Source organism: Petaurus breviceps, unplaced genomic scaffold (assembly GCF_028583685.1).
Source record: "Petaurus breviceps papuanus isolate PSGF00001 unplaced genomic scaffold, PetGlider_PUasm1.0 400, whole genome shotgun sequence".
Taxonomy (NCBI): domain Eukaryota; kingdom Metazoa; phylum Chordata; class Mammalia; order Diprotodontia; family Petauridae; genus Petaurus; species Petaurus breviceps.
In genome coordinates, this window is record NW_027186316.1 from 2786348 (window position 1) to 2808967 (window position 22620).

At 43.7% G+C, this 22620-nt stretch overlaps 1 protein-coding gene across 1 annotated transcript in view; it reads left to right on the forward strand.

Moving 5' to 3' along the window:
• The window catches only part of AR (androgen receptor), a 226762-nt gene that overhangs the window by 108711 nt on the left and 95431 nt on the right, over positions 1 to 22620 (forward strand). Inside the window, exon 2 of the mRNA XM_069100407.1 lies at positions 11487 to 11638. Within this exon, the coding sequence (XP_068956508.1) occupies positions 11487 to 11638 (152 nt within the window). The remainder of the gene's footprint in view (positions 1 to 11486; positions 11639 to 22620) is intronic.

A 22620-nucleotide genomic window follows, 5' to 3' on the forward strand; every position in this document is an offset into this window, starting at 1 on the left:
GCCCTCCCCTGAAAATAAGCCCTCTGGTGTTTTTCTGTCCAAAAAAATTAATAAGACAGTGTCTTATTATCGGGGAAACACAGTAAGAGGGGCCTTAGAACAGGGAGTGTCAGGGCTGGGAGGGCCCTTAGAACAGGGAGTGTCAGGGCTGGGAGGGCCCTTAGAACAGGGAGTGTCAGGGCTGGGAGGGCCCTTAGAACAGGGAGAGTCAGGGCTGGGAGGGGCCTTAGGACCCAGAATACCCCATTCTCAAAGAAGCTTTACAGGTTTTCTAGACCAACCACCTCATTTTACAATTTGGGAAACAGACCCAGAGAGCAGAAGTCATCTGTCTAAGGTCAGGCATCTGGGACTCCAACCCAGGCCTCCTGACCACTAGTCCAGGGGGCTTTCCCTACAGTTGTGATTAATTAAGGGGAGGAGGCCTAGTTCTGGCAACTTAAGGTTGAACCACTTTTTGGTCTGACCAAATTTGTGGGCACACAGCTTGTAATATTCTTCTTTATGTAATTAATTATAAAACTGCTGTAGAATAGAAAATAGAATTATGGGCCTAAAGCTCTCCTTTATTCTCTATGACAGTACATTCACTCTAGACTTTTTTTTTGCTTTTTGGAAGGCAGTTGGGGTTAAGTAAGTTGCCCAAGGTTACAGGGCTAGTTTTGTGTGTGTGTGTGTGTTGGCGGGCGGGGGTCCTCCTGACTCTGGCACCGGGCACTTTACTCACTGTACCACCTAGCCGCCCCTCACTCTAGACTTATAAAACAAAATGCCTTACTGAGGCAGGGTAGGGGGAGAGGGGAGGAAGAGAGAGGAAGATAAAGAAGGGAAGAACGAGAGAGAGAGACAGAGAGAGAGAGAGAGAGAGAGAGAGAGAGAGAGAGAGAGAGAGAGAGACAGAGACAGAGACAGAGAGAGACAGAGAGAGACAGAGAGACAGAGAGACAGAGACAGAGAGACAGAGAGACAGAGAGACAGAGAGAGACAGAGAGAGACAGAGAGACAGAGAGAGACAGAGACAGAGACAGAGGAGAGAGACAGAGAGAGAGGAGAGGAGAGGAGAGAAGAGGAGAGGAGAGGAGAGACAGAAGATACAGAGAGGGAGAGAGAGAAGAAGAGAGAGAAGGAGACAAAGAGGATAGAGTGAGAAAGAGAAGGGAGATAGAGTAGAGAGAAAGGGAAGGGAGAGACAGAGAGAGGAGACAGACAGAGAAAGACATGAGGGTGGGGGCAGAGGGAGAGAGGCAGGAACTGAGTCACGTCATGTATGCTAATGCCACCCTCCCATTTTCTCCCTAGTCATTTTTCACCATGTGAATAATTAGGATTTTCATCCTCAGCACTCCTAGTCCCACTCATGAATCACCAATACATCCCAGCCTATCTTTGCTATCTGCTCTCTGTCCCTATAGGAAGGTTGCATTTGGAATCAGAGGCTCTGCTGTTTACTAAATGTGACTTTGAGTGTGTTGCTTTCCTTTTCCAGGCTTCAGTTTCCTCCTCTGTAGAACTGAAGGGATTGGATCCTTTGACTTCCAAAGTCCCTTCTGGCCCTAAAACTATCGTCCTTTTTTTGTGTGAAGTTTCTTCCCCTCCCTGTGCCTCAGTTTCCTCCTCTGTAAAATGAAAGGGTTGAATTAGATGGCCCCTAAGGCCCCTTCCAGCCCTTTATCTAGGATCCTATGAAGTCACTTAACCTCTTTAGGCCTAGTTTCCTCCCCTCTAAGGTGAGGGGGTTGGACAAGATGACCTATGACCCCTCTTAACTCTTGACCTTTTGCTTTACTTCTACAACCATGGGTACATCATTTCCCATCACTCGGACTCCGTTTTCTTGTCCATAAAATTAAGGGAGTGACCCTATGACCTGGTTGGACTAGACCTAATTTGAGACAGATGAGCAAAGGAAATGTCAGTGAGGCCCCATGGAGAATGAAGGAACTTTGAGAGTTGGGAGTAAAGCAGTATGGTGGAACGGGACAGGCCTTAATCTGGCAGTACCAAAGTCAGTATTCAAGTCCCAGCCTCATCCATTAAATGAGAAGCTTGGTTTAAATGATATCTAAGACCCTTCCAGTGCCTTTATTTGATGAGTACAAGTCTAGAACTTGGATTGTTTGAGTGGCAAGGGATCATGGGATATAAGACTGAAAGATAGACCAAAACGTGATAATGCTTGAGTTGGGATAGCCTTTAACCATGATCTTATCCAACTTCGTCATTTTGGGGAGGAGGAAACTGAGGCCCAGAAAAGGAAAGCAGCTATCCCAAGGTCACAGAAGGCCCCAGAGAGCAAAGTGTGGAACCCAGGTCCTACCTGATCACCAGTTTCTCCCCACCATAATACCAACTGCTAAGCATGCAGAGCTCCACATTTTTGCAGGTTCTTGTCAAAAGATCCCTTCATTTGCTTCCTCCCAGTTTTCATTGTGTGTCTTGTGAGGTGACTTTCTGGCACCCATACACATGTAGGGAACATTGCGAAATACACAGAGAATATACACTTTATGCCCCCTCTCCCATTTTCTCTCCCAAGCCCAAGGGGGTCTCCCAAGACTTCCTAAGGGGACCCAGTACAGTCCAACATGGAAACCAGTGCATTTCCCTTCCAAGGGTCTCAATATGATCATGTTGGCTTTGCATTGGCCAAGGACTGGGCTTTGCCTCAGTAGATATGCCCAGTCACCAACCAAGTCACTAGCTCTAAATGGCCCCTCTAGTCCATTTGGCCTTCTTTGGACCCCAAGCAATAAACATGACATTATAGAACCTTATAATTCTCGATCCCCTAAGGGGATGGAAGTGACTTTAGAGCACTTGACCTGGAATCAGAAAGACCTGTGTTCAAATCCCTCCTCAGATACTTACTAGATGTGTGACCCTGGGCAAGTCACTTTCCTTCTGTGTGCATCAGTTTCCTCCACTGTAAAATGAGGATAATAGCAGCATCTACCTTCCAATGTTGTTGTGCAGATCAAATGAAGTATTTGTAAACCTTAAAATGGCATCTAACTGCTACTTATTATTACCTGAATTAGATACTCCTTTGCCTAAGGTCACTACTCAAAGTCTCATGCCTTTGTCCTTTGTCTCACTTGTGCTGAGCTATGTACTTCTGCTGTGGGGAGAACTAGATTTGGTTTTCTGGCCTGGGCAAAAATTGTCAGGGTTGTTAATGAGTTGATAGGCCCTCAGAGCACAGAATGCCTTAGAACAGAGCATCAGAGCTGGGAGGGCCCTCAGATATCATCTTAGCCTGGGGTCTGTGAATTGTTTCTTAATATTCTGATAACTTTGAATATAATTGGTTTCTTTTGGTATCCTGGATATTTTGTGTTATGCATTTAAACCCATGATGGTGAGAAGGGGGTCCATAGAAGGGGGGGGTCCCCAGACTGCTCTGTACCCTGCATTGTCCAGAATGCAAAAAAGCAAAAGAAGGTCAGAAACTCCTGATTTTGTGCACAAGCAGAAAACTGACGCACAGAATGGGAGAGTGACTTGGCTCAGATCCCACAGGTAACCTCAGCGCTCACCCCAGTTGCTGCTTCTCCTCCCCTGGTTTCTCTTCGCTCTTATTCTGTAATTGATAAAGCAGGCCAGAGCTCCAGAAAGAGAAGGGGAAATCCTGAGCCAGTGAACTTAGAAAGATGTGGAGTGGGGTGTGTATATGTGTGTGAGTGTGTGCGTGTCAGTGAGTCTATGTGATTGTGTGAGTGTGTGTGATTGTGTGTGAGCGAGTGTGTGTGTGTGAGTTTGTGTGTGTTTGTGTGTGAGAACTGGAGCATGTATGTGATTGTGCAAGTGTGTGTGAGAGTGAGTATGTGTATGTGTGAATGTGTGTTTGTATGTGTGAGAGTATGTGTGTGTGAGAGAAACAGTGTGTGTGTGTGTGTGTGTGTGTGTGTGTGTGTATGAAGCACTTGTGTGCACACATACATACCATTTCCCTGGCAGGCCCTAGGCCCGGGTTCTAGATCTGGTATTTGGCCAGGTACCCAGCATATCTAAGGCCAGGCTGAAGTTCTGCCTGTCTTTGTTGGGTGGTCCATGCTCCCTGGGAAGGGAGCCTTGCCAGAACACTTCTCCCCCATTGCATTCTGGCCCTCTGCCAGAACATTGAGCCCAGCATTGTGAAGGTAGAGTGGGATAAGGAACCTGGGTTGAGTTTTTCTTTTTCTTCATTTTTGGGGGAGGAAATTCAATGGTGGTTTTCTGCTGTCTGCTTTGAAGTCTTCCTTTCTGTGTTACTGCCATAACTAGTATCTAGTATCGTTACTGATATCAGTGAAGGCATTGATGAAGCCAGATCTCTTCTCCGAGTTATGCCACAGGTGAGGCAGACCAACATGAGATCTGACCTCCGAAGACAGAAAGAAATGGCCAACTGAAAGGCCTAGATTTGGGAATTCCAAAAGGGCTTTAGGGGCCATCTTGTCTCATCTTGTCCAAACCTTTCATTTTATAGAAAAAAGAAGCCAGGGTCCAGAATGAAGACAGCATGGTCCTTAGGGAAGGCCACTGATTCTGGAGTCAGAGGATGTCAATTCAAATACTGCCTCTTAAATTTATCCATGTGACCTTCAGCTAGTCCCTTCCCCTCCCGGGGCCTGTTTCTAGCTTTGTAAAATAAAGGGGTTGAACTAATTGGCCCCTGGGGACCCTTCTGGTTTGAGAGATATGGTGCTGGTTGTGACTGTGGGCAAGTCACTTCCCGTCCTTCAGGCCAAAGTTTCCTCCTCTGGAAAATGAGGGGGAGGCTTGGACTCTATCTGTGACCATGGGTAAATCCCTCCCCCTCACTGTACCTTGGTTTCCTGAGAGGTCAGATTAAATGCCCTCTGACATTGCTGCCATTCTATGCTCCTGTGATCTTCCCCCCTCCCCCAATTCAACCCCTCTATATACTGGCTTCCCTTGATTTGTCACCCAGGGAAGCATTCAGTCATACCTGGTTTTAATCTTTGAGGTAAAGTCAACTGGGAAGATAATTTGGGTTTTCCATTGAGTTTCCAGTGACTCTCACTTAGACCATTACAATAGTCTCCTCCTTAATCCTCCCTACACACACACACACACACACACACACACACACACACACACACACACACACACACACACACCCCTCTAGTCTTTCCATTCTCCAATCCATCCTCCATACAGCTGCAAAATGAAAGCCCAGGTCTGAGTATGCCACCTTCCTACTCAAGAAATCTCACTGGTGCCCTTTTGCCTCTGAGAGAACACACCAACTCTTCTGCTTGGTATTTTGAGCCCTACATGCCCTCTGGTTCCATCTTTTCTTTCCGGTCTGACTACATATTCTTCCTTCTCATCCACTCTGTGTTCTAGCCAATGTGACCTCCCTGACCTTCCGACTCTCTCCTCTCCGTGGCCCATGCCTATAATACTCTACCTCCTCATGGCTACTTCTGAGAATCCCCAGGTCCCTTCAATGCTTGACTCCAGTCCCATCTCCTTCACAAGGTCTTTCTTGATTGTACTCTGCCCCCATTCCCCATCACTCTATCTTTATTTTGCCTATAACTCCCATTTACTTTTCTGTGCACATGTTACATCTTTCCCAATGGAACATACACTCCTTGAGGGCAGGAACTGTCTTCCCTTTGTTCTTTGTATCATTCTGCCTGGTACATGAATAGTGGGTACTTTATAAATATTTGTTTGTTGAATCTTGTCCAATTAGTTGAAAAAAATTTTAAGACATTTGAGTCCAGGAAGACCTAGGAAGGAAGATATTTGATCCATTCCTCTTGGGGACAGTACAGCCCTAATCGTTACTGAGATACCTCCAAGGAAGGTCACAGAGAGAAAAGCATGGGCACAGGAGCAGTCGGGTAGTTCCTTCTAGACCAGACATGGCTCCTCTTGTTGACCTTTATGTTGAACTTGGAGCGTTCACCAGGTTGCTTGCTTGCCCAGTGCCAACTTTGAGGTATGTGAGAGAGGAGATTGATTAAATAACCTGCCTGCAGAGGGAACCTGGGAGGAAGTGTTTGGGGGTTTTAGAGTTAAAACTTGAGTTCCAGATCACATGTTCCTGGCAGGGCTTCCTCACTCAGGGCCATTTTGACTGTGAGGACTGTGCTCTGCCCCTGCCAGTTAACAGTAAGAATGGAAAATAGGGGACCCAGGTGAAAGTTTGGTCAGGAAGCCTTATTTTAACATGCTGTTATTGATATATTTTGGTTTTCTGTCACCTACATTTCCCATTGTATCTCATCCTCCTCTTCCTCACAGAGAGCTATCCTTTGTTACAGGTATTTGAAAAAGGTAAGGGGAGGGGGAAGCAGTTTAGTAAAACTGACCACCGTATTGAAAAAGGCCAGCTTTCTATGCAGTTCTCCACACTCAGAGTCTGCAAAGAAATAAGAAGAAAGGTGTCTTCTAATAGATCTTCCTTGGAGCCGAGTGTGGCCATTGTAATTTGACAGCATTCTGTTATTCTTTTCATTTCCACGTGGGTGTCACTGTTTATGTTACCAAGTTCATGTCTGGATCACTTGATCCAATGACAACTCACTTCCAAATCCTTAACAGTTGTCATTTCTTGTGTTATAGTAATCTTCTGTTTGCCTTCGTAGACCACAGTTGTTTAGCCATTCTCCAATTGATGGGTATCTACTTTGACCTTTGGAACTACAGAAAATATTGTTCTGTTTGGGTGCTTTTTGAGCCTTTCTTTTTGTCACTGAATTCCATAGGGCCTGTCTTTTTTTTCACATTATCATCATCATAATCAGGCTTATAGCACACTCTGTGTGTGTGTATATATATATATATATGTATGTATGCATATTCATATATATGTATATTTCTGACAATAACCCTATGAGGGGTAGGGCTGTTATTATCTCCATCTTGTAGATGAGAAAACTTGTCCAGAATCACCCAGCCAGTGGCAAGGCAGAATCTGAATCAGGTCTTCCTAATTCCAAGGCTATTGCTCAGGTCTGTACATTCGGACATCTGAATAGGGATAGTGATTTCCTTTGTATAGGGGACTCCTCAATGCAACAACTATCTCTCCCACTATAAAGTCAGCACCTTCTCTGTAACTCAGCCTTACACATTTCCAGGGACAGTGCCATGATAATAACAACAGCAGCAGCAATAATAATAGCATTTATGTAGCACTTATTATATACCAGGTGCTGTACTAAATGCTTCGATCCTCACAGCAGCCCTGGGAGGTAGTTGATATTATAATCTCCATTTTACAGATGAGGAAACTGAGGCAGCCATCAGTTAAGTGACTCGCCCACAGTCACTTAGCTAGTAAGTATGTGAAGATAAATTTGGACTCTGACCTTCCTGATCCCAGGCCCATGGGATCATATAGCCAGAGCATCACATTTGAATCCAGATTTTCCTGACTCCTAAACGAGTTCTCTCATTGCTACCCCATGTCGCCACACTTTCAAATATAACTGGAGAGAATTAATGTTTTGGTTCCCGTGGTTGGCAACCCAAGTTGTTTTTGGCATACCTCCCTTACCTCACAACTTCCAAAATGGCATGAAATTTGCCACATTTGTAGTCGTTAACTTTGCAGTGAATAGAGAAGATGGAAAATACTTCCATACAAGTAACATCTTCTGAAATAACAGCAGAGGCCGATGTGCCTGTAGCTTTCACTCACCCTAACCACTAGGGCCCACACATGAAATACATCTTCAGAGTAAATAACATGACAGGCTTGTGTTTCCCCAGTCTCCTTATATTAGTGATTCAGTCTGATCTTCTGGTACTCTAGTATTTCAATGAATTAGTGATCTCATCAACTCAGATGCAGGTTACGACCCATCTGTGCCTGTCCATCCCATGCAGCTATCTCTCATCCATGTTTTCCCATAAGTTTGCCACAGAAGACTTTCCCAAGGTGCCAAATTTGGCCTTCTTCATGTCCCTTTGACATCAAAGGGATACCAAGGGAGTTGTTTTTCACTCTTCTTTCTGTCGCACCACACCCCTCCCCATATTTTTTTTCCAACCATCTCTCTCTCTGATGACATCATGGCCACCACCACTTCACAGATGTCTTCTTTCTTTTTCATGTATTGTAGCCTGTTTGTGCCCGCCATGTGCCTCTTCATGGCCCATGAGATGATCTCCTTTCCTCCCCCTGTCCAAATCTGGGCCTGATAGATGGAAATATAACATAGCAGTCAGAATATTGAACTTGGAGTCAGGAAATTTTGACTTCATATCTTTCCTCAGAAATCCACTAGCTCTGTGACTCTGGTTAGATCATTTAACCTCTGATTAAATAAGATAATATATATGTACTATGCTTTGAAAATTCTTAAAGTGCTATATAAATATGTTATTGTTATTATTATTGATAGCAAACTCTACATGTTGTCCACACTACTTTAATCTAAATAACAGGCATTCTTCATCCACTTGGTTTTTTTCCTGTGTGGATAGTTAAGCTAATCACTGAAGTGATTTAAGATGCAATTTAGGAGGTTCTGGAGTGTTTAGGCCTGAATATAATGGGCACAATATCATCCATAGGGATTCCTCCTTATGAATTTTTTGCCTTTCTTCCTCCATTATAAGGAAAAACTGTTTTTTGTTGAGTATACAGACATGACCAAATTAATTAATCCCTTTATTTGAATTCACACTGCATATTTCCACTGAGCTGAAACCAATGACCCTATTTTACATCACTGTAATGTCAAATAGTGTGAACTGAAATACATGTAACCACTTCACAGGATTAATTATGCACACTAATTGGGTCCTAGTGGCATGTCTCTTTGTTTTATGCCTCACTGAATTTTAATAATCAGAGAATGAATTTGTCTAATATAAATTAGAAAACACATAAAATACCTACCAAGATGCATCAGTGATTCCTTATTACAAACACAAACTCCCCTCTCAAACATCCAAACCCCTTCCCAACCTGACTCCAACTTGCCTTTCCAGCCTTATCACACACCCATACACTTCACATGATCTATAGTCCAACTAGAAAGACTTTCTTGCTGTTCCTTACACATGATAGTTCATCTCCCATCTCCAGACCTTTGCATAGGCTGTCCCCTATGCCTGGAATGCCCTCTCTCCTCACCTCTTAGAATCCCTAGTTTCCTTCAAAGTTCAGCTCACGTGCTACCTCCTCCACGAGGCCTTTCCCCATCCCCCTAGTTGATAGCCATTTTCCATGCCAAAATTGCTTTGAATATACTTGTGTACGTGTCATTTGCATATGTCATTTCCTCCCAGTAGAATGAATCAAGAAACTATCTTTTTCATTGCTTCTTCCTTGCCACTCAGCACCTAGCACTTTATTGCATGTCTAATAAATGTCTGTTGAATTCAGTTGAGTAATGAGGCAACATGGTGTAGCAAATAGAGAACAGAAAATCATGGTTCATGTCTCTCCTCTGATGTCTACAGTCTGTGTGACCCTAGGCAAGTCACTTTCCCCTTTAGTGCTCCCAGGCAACTTGCCAAAACCAGAAATTGTAGCATGTGTACCAGTCTACATTGGCAGAGGGAGTTTACACACTAGGAGTTCCCTGTCCAAATAAAAGAATGGGTCCAGACCAATGTATGTAGATAGGTCCAGAAAGTTCTCTGTGACAAATTCAGATTGCTTGTTCAGTTCTCAAAGGCATTGCTATGGTTTAGATTAGATTTTTAGATTAGAATTATTTTTAGAAATAGATTTAGATTTAGAATTAGATTAGAATTAGAATTTAGATCTAATTTAGAATTAGAATTACAATTTAGATTAGAAAAGACCTTTGAAGATTTGAGGATTCACTGTCTTTTCCAGATACCTCCAGAGCAAGGCTTCTTAACTTAGAGTCTGCGAACTTGATTCTTAAAAATAATTCTGATTATTGTGTTTCAAGATAATTAGTTTCCTTTATAATCCTCTGTACTTCATTTTGTGAATTTAAAAAATGTTCTCCTGAGAAGGGGTCTACAGGTTTCACTAGACTGCCTTAGGTATCCATGGCACCCAAAAGGTAAAGAATCCTACATCAGGAATCTTTTAAAATCAGTCTTCCGTGGTACAGGTACTTGGGCCAAGGGACCATTAGAGCACAAGAAACCTATTCTGTACTCCAAAAAAGAACACCATGATGTGACCTTTCTGCTTCTCAGAATGGTGACCACTAAGACCAGAGGTTCTCAACATTTTTTGTCTAAAATTCCATAGAGGGTAGTCAGTCTTGTGAAGCCTTCTCAAAATCATGTTTTTATATGCACAAATTAATATACATAGGACTACAAAGGAAACCAATTATGTCGAAAAAGTCAAGCAAATATTTTAAAAACAAATTCAACGTGGACTATTCCCATCTTTTGTCATCTGTTGCAGTTTTTTGAGTATGAGGTAATGTTCAGAGTTGTTTCAGTTTACATGTCTATTAGTGATTTGGAGCATTTTCCATGTCGTCATTTATAGTTGTGTTTTGTCCTTCGCTCTCAAAGAGGACCTTGACTGGCAGCTCACTTGGATTTGAGTGAGGCAGGGCTATGTAAGGTCACCAGCCTCACTTTCTCCTCCAGAGGCATCAGTGTCCAGTGGCCAGATATTGATCAGGATGACTGGAGATGGCCCAGGATGCAATGGGAGACCTGGACCCTTTTAGGTTAAGGTCTTTTCAGGTACTCACTTTGAGTGAATAGGCCTCACATTCAGTGAATAGGCCTCTTTAATAGTTACTCAAGGGATTGCCCCTTTATTAAAAAAAATCAAACTGGGAGAAGAATATTCTATGTTTCCTTTGAAAACTTTTTTCTTATATTCTTTGGCGAGTTATTGGGAAATGGATTTGGTACATTCTATATTTGTATCAGTTCATTATACTGTGGGGTTCATCAGTGATTTTTGATACTTTCCCTCTCTGCTATTTCATTTCTAGTTCTGTCTTCATTTTATTTGTGCAAAAGCTTTATATTTCATGTAATAAAAATTACCTTTTTATCTTTTTTGACCTTTTGTATTCCTTTTTAGTTAATAATTCTCCCCATAAACATATTGTGACAGCTACCTGATCTCATTCTCTTCTAATTTTTTTATGTTGTTACCTTTTACATTCAAATTCCATATCCATTTTGAGATTATTATGGTATATGGTAGAAAATGATGATCTAAATCTAATTTCTGCCCAACTGCTATCCAGTTCTCCCAGAACTTCTTTTCAAAAAAGGTGTCCTTGCCCCAGTAATTTATGTTCTTGAGTTTATGAACCACTGTCCCTCCTTTTCGCTCTTACAAATGACATGTCACCTGACCTTGTAATGCTGTTCAATTCTCCAAAACCCAATCCAACCCTTTTCTTGAGAAAATTCCCTGGTTCCCTCGTGGCCAATACCCCTGAGCTCAGAGGAGTGGTCACGTCATGAAGAGATCCTGGGAATATTCTGTCTTGGCCTTTTTGATTCTGCCATTTTCTGATGTATGTCTCCTTGTCTGTGCTCTTCCTTTCCAGATTGGAGGCTGCCAGGGACCATGTGTTGCCCATTGACTATTACTTTCCACCACAAAAGACGTGTCTGATCTGTGGCGATGAAGCTTCGGGTTGTCACTACGGGGCACTCACCTGCGGCAGCTGCAAAGTTTTCTTCAAGAGAGCAGCCGAAGGTAAGATGGGATCCATCTTCCCCATGTCTTCCTTTTCTGCTCCTGGTACCGATAGTAGCCCTCTGACTCCAGAATTCCCTGGGCTTCTGAGGCCTTGACTGGGCTTCTCCTGGGAAGTCACTTCCTCCCAAAACATGGGGGGCCTCCAGCACTGCTCCACCCGGTGCTGACAGTTGTGCCCGCAGTGGCTTTTCCCTGGCCCAGGCAAAACCCCACGAGTTAGATAGAGAGCTGGAGAAATGCATGTGGTCCCAGCCACCCTTAGGTGCTCTGTCATTGACATGAAAGACAGTGGAGGATTGAAAAAAGATTTTTATGCCTTTCCACTTGGATTTCTCTCCAAAGCCTTGAGAAGGAAGAAGTTGGCTTGTTGGCGGGGTCTGTAGACAGGTTTCTAAGAAGGTTCCATACCTTCTTCCTCTGACCACGATAAACTGCCATGTGGTGGGGTCCCCATTCCCAACCTTCAGAACAGTAGCAGGGTCCATGTCAATAGCATTGCAAAGTTTATAAACATTTTCCTCACTTTCGTTCTGTGATTTGGGTTGTAGCCCCATTTTGACAGAGGAGGAAACTGAGGTCCAGGGAAGGGAAGGGACTTGTCCAAGGTCACACATAGGGTACTTCCTAGATTTAGAGCTAGAAGAGACCTCAGAAGTCGTCTGGTCTGTTTCTCTCATTCTACAGAGAGGGAAACATGCACCACTCTAACTATCAGCAGCACTTTGTTCATGCTCCACACGACATAGTAGCAGGTCCGGGATTTGATCCCAGCTCTTTTCACATTCCAGTTTATGTCTTTCTGCCATGCCAACTTGATGGCTGTTTTCATTCCTGTTGACTCTCAGTCAGTCAACAGGATGTATGAAGTGCTTATGTATCAGGCACTGGGGATACAAAAATTAAATAGTGCCTGTCCTCAAGGGGCTTACACTCTAGTGGGGAAGCCATGCATCAGTACAAGATACCTGCAGAGAAGGTAGAACAGAGCCTTAGAAAGGAAGGTCCTAGTGGCTATGGGTGGTGGGATGGGAGGAAGATCAGGAAAAGAAAAGGGGGGCTTGATCTGAAGCTTACAGGAAAGCTAAGATTCCAAAAGGCAGGGCTGTCCCGGGGAGGAGGGCAGCAGTGGGGCAGGATGGGAAGAAAAGCGCCCTTCTGATCAATCTCCAGATCACCCTTCCTTTCACCCAAAAGCTTATTGACTGTTTCTGTTAAGTCATTTTTCAGTTGTGTGCGATTCTCTGTGACCCTATTTGGGGTTTTCTTGGCATAGATACTGGAATGGTTTGCCATTTCCTTCTGCAGCTCATTTTACAGATGAGGAAACTGAGACAAGCATGACTTGCCCAGGGTCACACAGCTAGAAATTGTTTGAGGCCAAATTTGAACTCAGGTCCACTGTAGCGCCACCTAGACGCCCCTATTAACTAATTTTTTAAAATACTTTTATTTTTTTATTTTTTATTTTTTGCTTTTTTGAGGGGGGAGGGTAGGGCAATTGGGGTTAAGTGACTTGCCCAAGGTCACACGGCTAGTTTGTGTGTGTGTGTTAAGTGTCTGAGGCTGGATCTGTACCCAGGTCCTCCTGACTCCAGGGCCAGTGCTCTACTCACTGCGCCACCTAGACGCCCCTCCTATTAACTATTGTTAGCTAAAACTGATGGCCCCTCATCTCCTTCAAGGAAGGATCCCATTGGCATCTTAAACATGCACTGCCAGGATGGTCCAGAGTGCTTTGGGGTTAGCAGAGTGGCCATTCCACTGTGGGCATCAGCGGCCCTAGATTTGATGCTGAGTTCCTCCACTCTCTAGTTATGTGATTGTAGGAAAGTCCTGAGTCCTCTTTGAACCTCTGCTTTCCCATCTGTAAAAGGAGGACAGTCATTCAGACCCTGTGCCCCTCACTGAGTTATTGCCTCTAGATTGTATTAACCATAAAGGACTGTACAGATGAGAGGAGACGATGGTGGTGGTGTGGATAATGGTGGTAGGTTCTTTGGTCCTCTGTGCCACTGATGGGCCTTGGAAACCAGAAATGCCCCTTTCATCCTCATTAGCAGGCTCTTCTTAAAGATTCCCCATGAGGCAGCTAGGTGGCTCAGTGAATAAAGCACTGGCCCTGGATTCAGGAGGACCTGAGTTCAAATGTGGCCTCAGACCCTTAACATAAAAAAAAACTAGCCATGTGACCTTGGGCAAGTCACTTAACCCCAATTGCCCTACCTTCCCCCTCCAAAAAAGAAAAAAAAAAGATTTCCCTCCATTTACAAGCCCCTCCCTCTCCCACACCCCTGCCAAGGAATCAGCATTTCTGTTCTCCCTCCCCTCTGGCAGAGACCCAGAAAATAACACCCAGAACCTTCTAATTGAAAAGCATCTTCTTGAGTAACAATTTCCAACCCTTTCCTCTATCTATACCATTCCATCCAATCAGGAAGCGTCCATTTATTAAGCACTTAAATACTTATTAAGTACTTAATATCTGCCAGACACTAGTGATACAATCAAGTGAGACTACTCAGCTTCTAATTTGAATACTTTAGGGTGATGAAAAGTTACCTACCTCCCAACTTCTCTAGCTGGTCAGCTCTAACCATTAGGAATTTCTCCCTCTTGTTACATCCATACCAGCCTCCTTGTGATCATTCACTGATGTCCAAGTCTCAACCCTGCCTTGTAGAGTCATGTGACAGCCCTGCAGACGCCCCTCTCCTCCAACACCTCTCTACTCCAGGTTACACATTCCTTGTTTCTTTGATCAAACTCATTGTGGCATCATCTTTGGTCCTCAACACATAGTACTTTTAGCATACTCTGGACTCTAGAACTAGTGCTAGAAGGAGGCCCTGTAGTCTACTCCCTCATCATTTTACAGAAGTGACTTGCCCAAGGTCACACAGGCTTCTAGAGCTGGAGCTGGAAAGGACCTCTGAGGCCATCTAGCCCAACCCTCTCCTTTTATAGAAGAGTAAACTGAGGCCCAGGGAAGGAAAATGACTTGTTCAAGATCACACAGAGGATTCTAAAGCTGAAAAGGATCATCCAGTCTGACTCACTAATGTTACAGATGAGTAATCTGATAACCAATAGTGATCTGTCCACGACCACAGAGGTAGTAAGTGGAGTTGAACCAGGGTCCTCCAGCTCTAATGCCATTTCCCCTGTATCATCCTGCCCTTCATATATTTCACTTTGTCAGTGTCCTTCCTAAAATTACAGAATCTGAGCTAGAAGGGCCCTCCTTGACTGTCGTGTCTGACCCTCACCTAACCAAGTCTCCCCACTATGGCTTATCCAACAAGTGCTTGGAATTCTTGAAAGCGGCATCAAGAATCACATTTTTGATTCATCTTCCAATGTGGTACCAAGAACCTAATTTAATCCTCTAGATGTGAAGTCTGACCAGGGCAAAGGCTCATGAGATATAGCTTCCCTCATTCTGGACATTATTCTGAATTAGTACAGCCTAGGAACTAATTAATGTGTCACATCTCCCTGGTGTCCCAGACTGAGCTTGCAGTCCACTAAGGCCCACAGTACCTTTTTCTACTATTTGGCTTTTGAGCCAATGCACGGTGCTCTGTCTTTTTATATCTAATTGGTCTCTGGTTGCTTGAAGGTACTCTCACAAGGAATGCTGAGGAAGGAGTAGTGGTCCTGTCTTGCTAAAGGCTTCTCTATGGTACAGATAATGGGAGAGGTGGTTCCTGCTGTCTCATTCTCCTTCTCTAAGCTGAGAACCTTCTTCAGAAAGCACAGTTGGCCATCATCCCAAAAAAGGGAGCCTTCCCTGGGCCCCAACCCAGGTGCCTGATCCAGCCCTTTCTTGGCTTGGCCCAGGCTGTTGAGCCTAGAGCCAGAGACAGGGCTTATGTAAGGGTCATAAACAACATTGGTGGGTTCCTGGAATCTGGGACAGAGGCAAGAAGGGTGGTGATGCTCAGCCAGCTCTCTTCTCCCTAATGGAAAAGCAGAATGGAGACCCAATTTTGCTCCCGAATCACTTTGGCTTTACTTGGTTCACCTGGTGAACACAATTCCAGTAATCTCTGATTTGAGGTAGCTGTGGTTTAAGGAAGGTCCATTGGGCCTGGAGTTGGGAAGGATTTAGCCCCTCTAGGCTCTCTCCCTCCCAGAACTGCTGGGACAATTAAATGGGATTATCAGATCCCAGACCTAGACCTCATCCAACCTCCTTATTTTACAGGGGAAGAAACTGAAGCCCAGGGATGGGTAGAAATTTGCCCAAAATTGCACACAGAATCCTAGATATAAACCTGAAAGGTATCTCAGGAGCCAGCTAGCCTCCCTTCCCATTTTATAGAGGAGGAAACTGAGACCCAGGGAAGGGAAGTGTACTGCCCAAAATCACACATAGAATCCTAGGGGTAGGCCTGAAAGGGACTTCAGAGGCCAGTGTATCAGCAATGCCATATTCACAATGCCTATAGAGATTACAAATATGCTGATATAATTATCCATCACAAAATACATCAGGTTTGCCATTTGGGGAAATAAACTAGAAAATTTATTAAGATACCAAAAGACTGAGTCCCAAAACCAGAAAGTGAAAGCCATCAGAGTAGTTATGATATTGGCACAGGTAGATAAAGTAGAAAGCACCCACATTTTCAAGCCTTTAAAACAGAACAGGCTACCTCAGGCAAAGGTCCTCCTCTCCCCACTCACAGCAACCACCCAGCGTCCTGGAAGTGCGCTCCCAGCAGCTCCGGCCCCTGGCAGTGCTCAGCAGGGGTCCTAACTCAAAAAAAAAAAAAAGGGCAACCGCAACCGCAACCGCTGCCAACCACCAACCGCAGGACCGTTAGCTCGGCTTTCACTTTCTTTCGCTTTCCGCTTTCTCTTGCTCTGCTATGTCAGCACGTCCATGGGGCATGGAAGATCTTTAAATCCCATAACCCTTACAGCCAGTTAGTCCAGTTCCTCCATTTTACAGAGGAGGAAACTGAGGCCTAGGGAAGAGAAGTGACTTGTCCAAGGTCACATAGAGGATCCTAGTTCTAGAACTGGAAGAGATCTCAGAAAATTCACATACATACCACATTTTTATAAAATATTTATTTATTTATAGTTTTCAACATTCACTTTTATAAGATTTTGATTTTAATTTTTCCTCTTCCCTCCCCTCCCCAAGATGGCCTGCAATCTGATATAGGCTATACGTATGCAATCATATGAAACATATTTCCACATTAGTTATATTGTAAAGAAAAGTTAGAAACAAAGGGAAAAACAGAAAGAAAGGGGAAAAAGGTGCAGATAGTATGCTTTGATCTGCATTCAAACTCCATAGTTCTTTCTCTGGATGTAGATAGCATTTTCCATCTTTTGGAGTTGTTAGAACCTTGCACTGCTGAGAAGAGCCAAGTCTATCAAAGTCAGTCTGTCCCACTATGTGGCTGTAACTATGTACAATGTTCTCCTGGTTCTGCTCACTTCACTCTGCATCAGTTCATGCAAGTCTTTCTAAGTTTTTCTGAAATCCATCTGCTCATCATTTCTTATAGCACAATAGTATTCCATCACATTTATATACCACAACTTGTTCAGCCATTCCCCAGTTGATGAGCATCCCCTCAATGTCCAGTTCTTGGCCACCACAAAAAGAGCTGCTATAAAGATTTTTGTATGTGTGGGTTATTTTCCCATTTGTATAATCTCTGGGATACAGACCTAGAAGTGGTATTGCTGGGTCAAAGGGTATGCACAGTTTGGTTGCCCTTTGGGCATAGTCCCAAATTGCTCTCCAGAATAGTTGGGTCAATTCACAGCTCCACCAACAATGTATTAGTGTTCCAATTTTCCTACATCTTCTCCAACATTTATTGTTTTCCTGTTTTGTCATGTTAGCCAATCTGATAGCATACCCTACATTTTACAGAGGCAGAAACTGAGGCCTTCACTGCAGCAGTGGGCCTCTTAGAAGGAGCTTCAAGGATGAGAGCTCAGAGGTACCTTAATGTCATTAGCAGGTGCTTAGGCACCTGCTGAGGTCTGGCCCTGGCCCTGAAGTGCCCACTTCATGTTCAGGAGCAGATGTCCCATGTACTCAGCACACCCTGGCCTCCACCTTGTTACCAGACAGTCAGCTCCCCATGGGCACAGACTAGATGATGCCTTCTTTGTCTTTGCAGCTTGATACTAGGGTCCTGAATAGGCAGTGATATGAATGGAACACATACATATAGGAAGAAGGCAACAGAGTACAGTGGCTTCAGACCCTGAGTACCTATGTGACCCTAGGCAAGTCACTTTACCCTGCTTGCTTCAGTTTCCTCATTTGTAAAATTATCTGGAGAAGAAAATGACAAACTACTTCAGTATATCTGCCTAGAAAACCCCAAATGGGGTCACAAAGAGTCAGACATGACTGAAAAAATGAAGTGAAATGGTACAGTGAGGGGAGCACTGGCTCTCAAATCAGGGAAACTGAGTCCCAATCCTTGTGGCTTTGGGTAATTCACTTCTCCTCCCTGGGCTAAGGTTTAAGCTAAAAACCCAGGGTATTCAGAGGGAGCCTCCTATCCTGGCCAGAGTCAGGATGCCCTCCTTTGAGAGGGTCTGAATGAAAGCTTCAAACCATGCCTATCAAACTTACAAGCTATGGGACCTCAGGCCAGTAGCTTAACCTCTGTGAACCTCAGTTTCCTCATCTATAAAATGGGAATAATAATAGAAACTACCTCGTTACAAGCTGTGAGATCTCAAGCCAGTTGTTTATTATAGTAATTAATTATATGTAATATATAATAATAATACATTATATATAATAATAAAAATAAGGATAATAATAGAAGCTATCTTGTTACAAGCTGTGAGACCTCAGGTCAGTTGCTTATTATAATAATTAACATAATATATTATAATAATATATTGTATATATAATATAATAATAATAAATATATTAATAAAAATAAGGATAATAATAGAAGCTACCTCGTTACAAGCTGTGGGACCTTAGGCCCGTTGCTTAACCTCTGTGAGCCTCAGTTTCCCCATCTGTAAAATGGGAATAACAATAAAACCTACCTCATTACAAGTTGTGAGATAGGCCAGTTGCTTATTATAGTAATTAATGTAATATAATATAATATGATATGATATAATGTAATAATATTATATCATATAGTAATATAAGATAGTAATACAATATAATACAATGTAATGTAATATAACATAACATAAAAAAAATAAGGATAATAATAAGAGATACCTTACAAGGTGGTTGTCAGAAATTGCAGAGTGTAGGATTCTGGCACTAAAGGAATCAGAGCACCTGGTATGTCATTAATCTATATTATTGTGACAACTTATTGTAATATCACAGATGTGACAGAAGGAGTTTCCTCCTGGCAGTTTCCTATATTAGGGAAATCACTAAGTATAAAAATCAACAAATAATGGGATGAGATGGTTTCTGTGATTTTTTTGGCATAAGGAACTCCCAGATAAGGGAACTCCATCTACCAGTGCAGGTTGGCACCTTCTCTGAGCATTGCCAGGGAGAGTGAGGAGTTAAATATTATATTAATAGCAATAATGATAGCTAGCATTTATATAGTGGTTACTACATACCAGGCATTGTGCTAAATGCTTTATAAATATTCTCTTTTTTTTCTTTTTACCCTCACAATAACCCTGGCAAACAAGTGATATTATCCCCACTTTGCAGATAAGAACACTGAAGCCTACAGATTCACTAACTTGCACAGGGCTGCAAAGCCTGAGGTAGAGGTAAGGCTTGAACTCAGGCCTTCCTGGCTGGCTTTGGGCCCTAAGCACAGCATCCACAATAAGGCTAAGGATGAGACTTATGTTTCCCTGGATGTAGTAGGTTTCTATTCCCACTGCTCTCTTACCTGGTTCCTCGGTCCTGGGCATAGCACTTGTAGTGATCAGACCACCAGAGAGCAAATTCGAAGGGCAGAGAGATGAGCAGACCTCCAGGAAGTTTTATAGGTCCAGGATAGCAAATCATCGTTTTTGGAAAAGAGGGAAAATGATCCCCTGGGCTGGGAAGGGGGAAGATTATCCTGCCGCCCACCTCTGTGCAGGAAAGTTCTGATGGAGAAACTGAGTCAGAGTGGGGGAGTGGAGGGGTGAGCCCACAGAGGGGTGTTCATACTAGACCTTTGGAAGTGAGGACTTTAAAACATGGGGAGAAGTGGCAGGTTGGGGGTCACCCTCTTTCATAAGCCTCTTAAAAGGAATAAAGGACCATGATGCCTTTGGACAGGGATCCCTGGCTGGGAATTAATAAGGAGTGTTACAGGCTCCTAAATCTAGAGATGGAAAGGCCTCTGACTCCTTCTTTTTATAGATATAGAAACTAAGGCCCAGGGAGCTGGGGTGATTTGCCTGTGACCACAGAGAATAATAGATTTAGATCCAAAAAGACCCCAAGAGTCATCTGGGCCACCCCATCTGTTATAAATAAGGATCAAGGCCCAGAGAGGTTGTGACTTGCCCAAATCCAGGCCTGTTTCCATTGCAGTACAAGCTGCATTAGGGTACCAGCTGTAATACTTCTTAGTGTACTGAGGCCAAGCAAGCCTTCTCTGGGGCTCAGTCTCCACATCTGAAAAATGGGAGATAATATTGCTAACATTGCATGTTTTCTAGGGATGGAGGGAGGAAAGTAACAGGAGCTATCATCATTTTTGTTGTTCTCCCTCCTCCTCCCCTTTCTCCTCCTCTTTGTTTTTCTCTTCCTCCTTCTTTCCTCCTCCTAAGGAGAGATCAGGGGTTCTAGAGTCAGAGGACCTAAGTTCAAATCCCATTTCTGACATTAATGACCTGTGAGACTTTGAGCAAGTCACTTGTCCTCCCTGGGCCTCAGTTTCCTCTTCTATAAAAAGAAGAGGTTGAAGTAGATAGTTTATGAGGGCCCTCTAAGATCTAACTCTCTGATCTAACCAATGTGGGGAACTCCCTTGTGTGGAAACTCCCTCCACTGATGAAGATTAGTATCTCTCTCATCTCCCATCTGTCAGTATTGGGGAGTTCCTGGGGCACAGAGAGGTTATGTAATCCATTAATCAGTAAACATGTATTCAATTCCTACTGGGTGCCAGACACTGTACTAGGAACCTAGTTACTAGTTAGTCTGAGTTGGCCTAAAATCCAGGCCTTCCTGACTCTAAGACTGTCCACACACCACCCTCCCTCTCCTGCTGTTGTTAGCTTTTATAAAATGAATGCATTGAACTACATGGTTGCCAAGTCTCTTTATAGCTTTGAGATTTGCTGTGATTCTTGGGGAGGATCAGGGTAGAACACTGGCCATTAAGAGAGCTGATTTCTATGTGGCTCACTTTTCTTTGTGACCTTGATCACATCACACTTTCTGAGCATCATTGAATAAGGAAGGGTATGGGGGCAGCTAGGTGGTGCTGCAGTGAATAGAGCACCAGCCCTGGAGTCAGGAGGACCTGAGTTTAAACCCGGCCTCAGACATTTGATTACTAGCCGTGTGACCTTGGGCAAGTCACTTAATCCCAATTTCCCTGCCTTCCCCCCTCCAAAAAGCAAAAAAATAAAATATAAAAAATAAATACTCCAAATAGGGGGAAGTTAGATGGCACAGTGAATAGAACATCAGCCCTGGAGTCAGGAGGACCTGAGTTCAAATCTGGCCTCAGACATTTGACACTTACTAGCTGTGTGACCTTGGGCAAGTCACTTAACTTCAAGTGCCTTGCCTTCCTCCATTCAAAAACAAAAAAGGAAGGGTAATAACAGGCACTCAGAAATATGAGGTGTGATTATTGAGAGTTAACCCAGTACCTTTGAGGTACTAAAAATAATGACAGCTCACATTTAGATAATACTTCACAGTTAAAAATATGACCTCATTTGATGCTCACAACATTAATACTACCCACAACATGGGTGCTAATATTATCCTCATTTTATTGTTGAGGAAACTGAGGCAGACAGACTGAGGCTCAGGGTCACATGGCTAATAAATATCTGAAGCTGGATTTGAACTTCCTAAGTCTGAGTCAGGTTCAGCCACAGGTCACAATTGCATAATATTTTCTGTGGCTATCCTACATGTATATATCATCTCAACTCATACTTTGTTTGTTGTGGAAGTCTTCATCTTGGATCCGGGCTTCATTTCCTAGCAGAGGAGCTGAGACCCAAAGAGGGAAGTGATTTGTATACTCTCACCCTGCTGATGATAAGGGGCCAAGCTGGGCCTTCAGCCCAGTCTCCAGATTCTGGGCACAGTGGCTGTTGCTACGTGCCCCCCCCCCCATCTAGCCGATTTGTAAGCTTCATAAGGCCAGGCCAGACCCAGGTTCTCATCTAAACCTGTGTTATTTGCCCCAGGCTGTGATAAACAGTGGTATTTTAAATCTTTGTTTGTAGAAAGGAGAGGAGAGAGGCTCCCCAGAACCATCCTCGGCCTGTGTCCACCCCCCTCAGGCCTGCTGGATCTGGCCCCCAGGTGGCTGCGTTTAGGTCTTCAGCTGAAGGGGCTGGGGAAGGAAGATGGTTTAGAAAAATCATTATTGGTGTTTTCTTTCTCCTCCCATCTGTAAAGCTGTGTGACTTGTTTTACAACTCTCATCAGCCCAGCTTGAGGGGGGGGCGCGTCTTACTACCTGCCTTGAACATTTATTGATTTGTTTTTCCCATTTTTACAATATATCTTTACTACCCGAGAGATTCTGCTGCTGAGGTGTGCCAAATTGGCTTTCTTGAGATCTTTGAATTCCGCCGATTGGGGAACTGATAGCCCACCCTCCTCCCATCCCCATCTCCTCTCCACCCCTCCCCCGCCTCTCTCTTTCTGTCTCTGTCGTTCTTTGTCTCTTTCTCTGTCTCTCTTCCCCTCAATATCTCTCTCCCTCAGTTTCTGTCTCTCTCTCCTTCCCTCCTCCTCAATTTCTCTCTCTCTCCTTCTCTCTCTCTCTCTCTCTCTCTCTCTCTCTCTCTCTCTCTCTCTC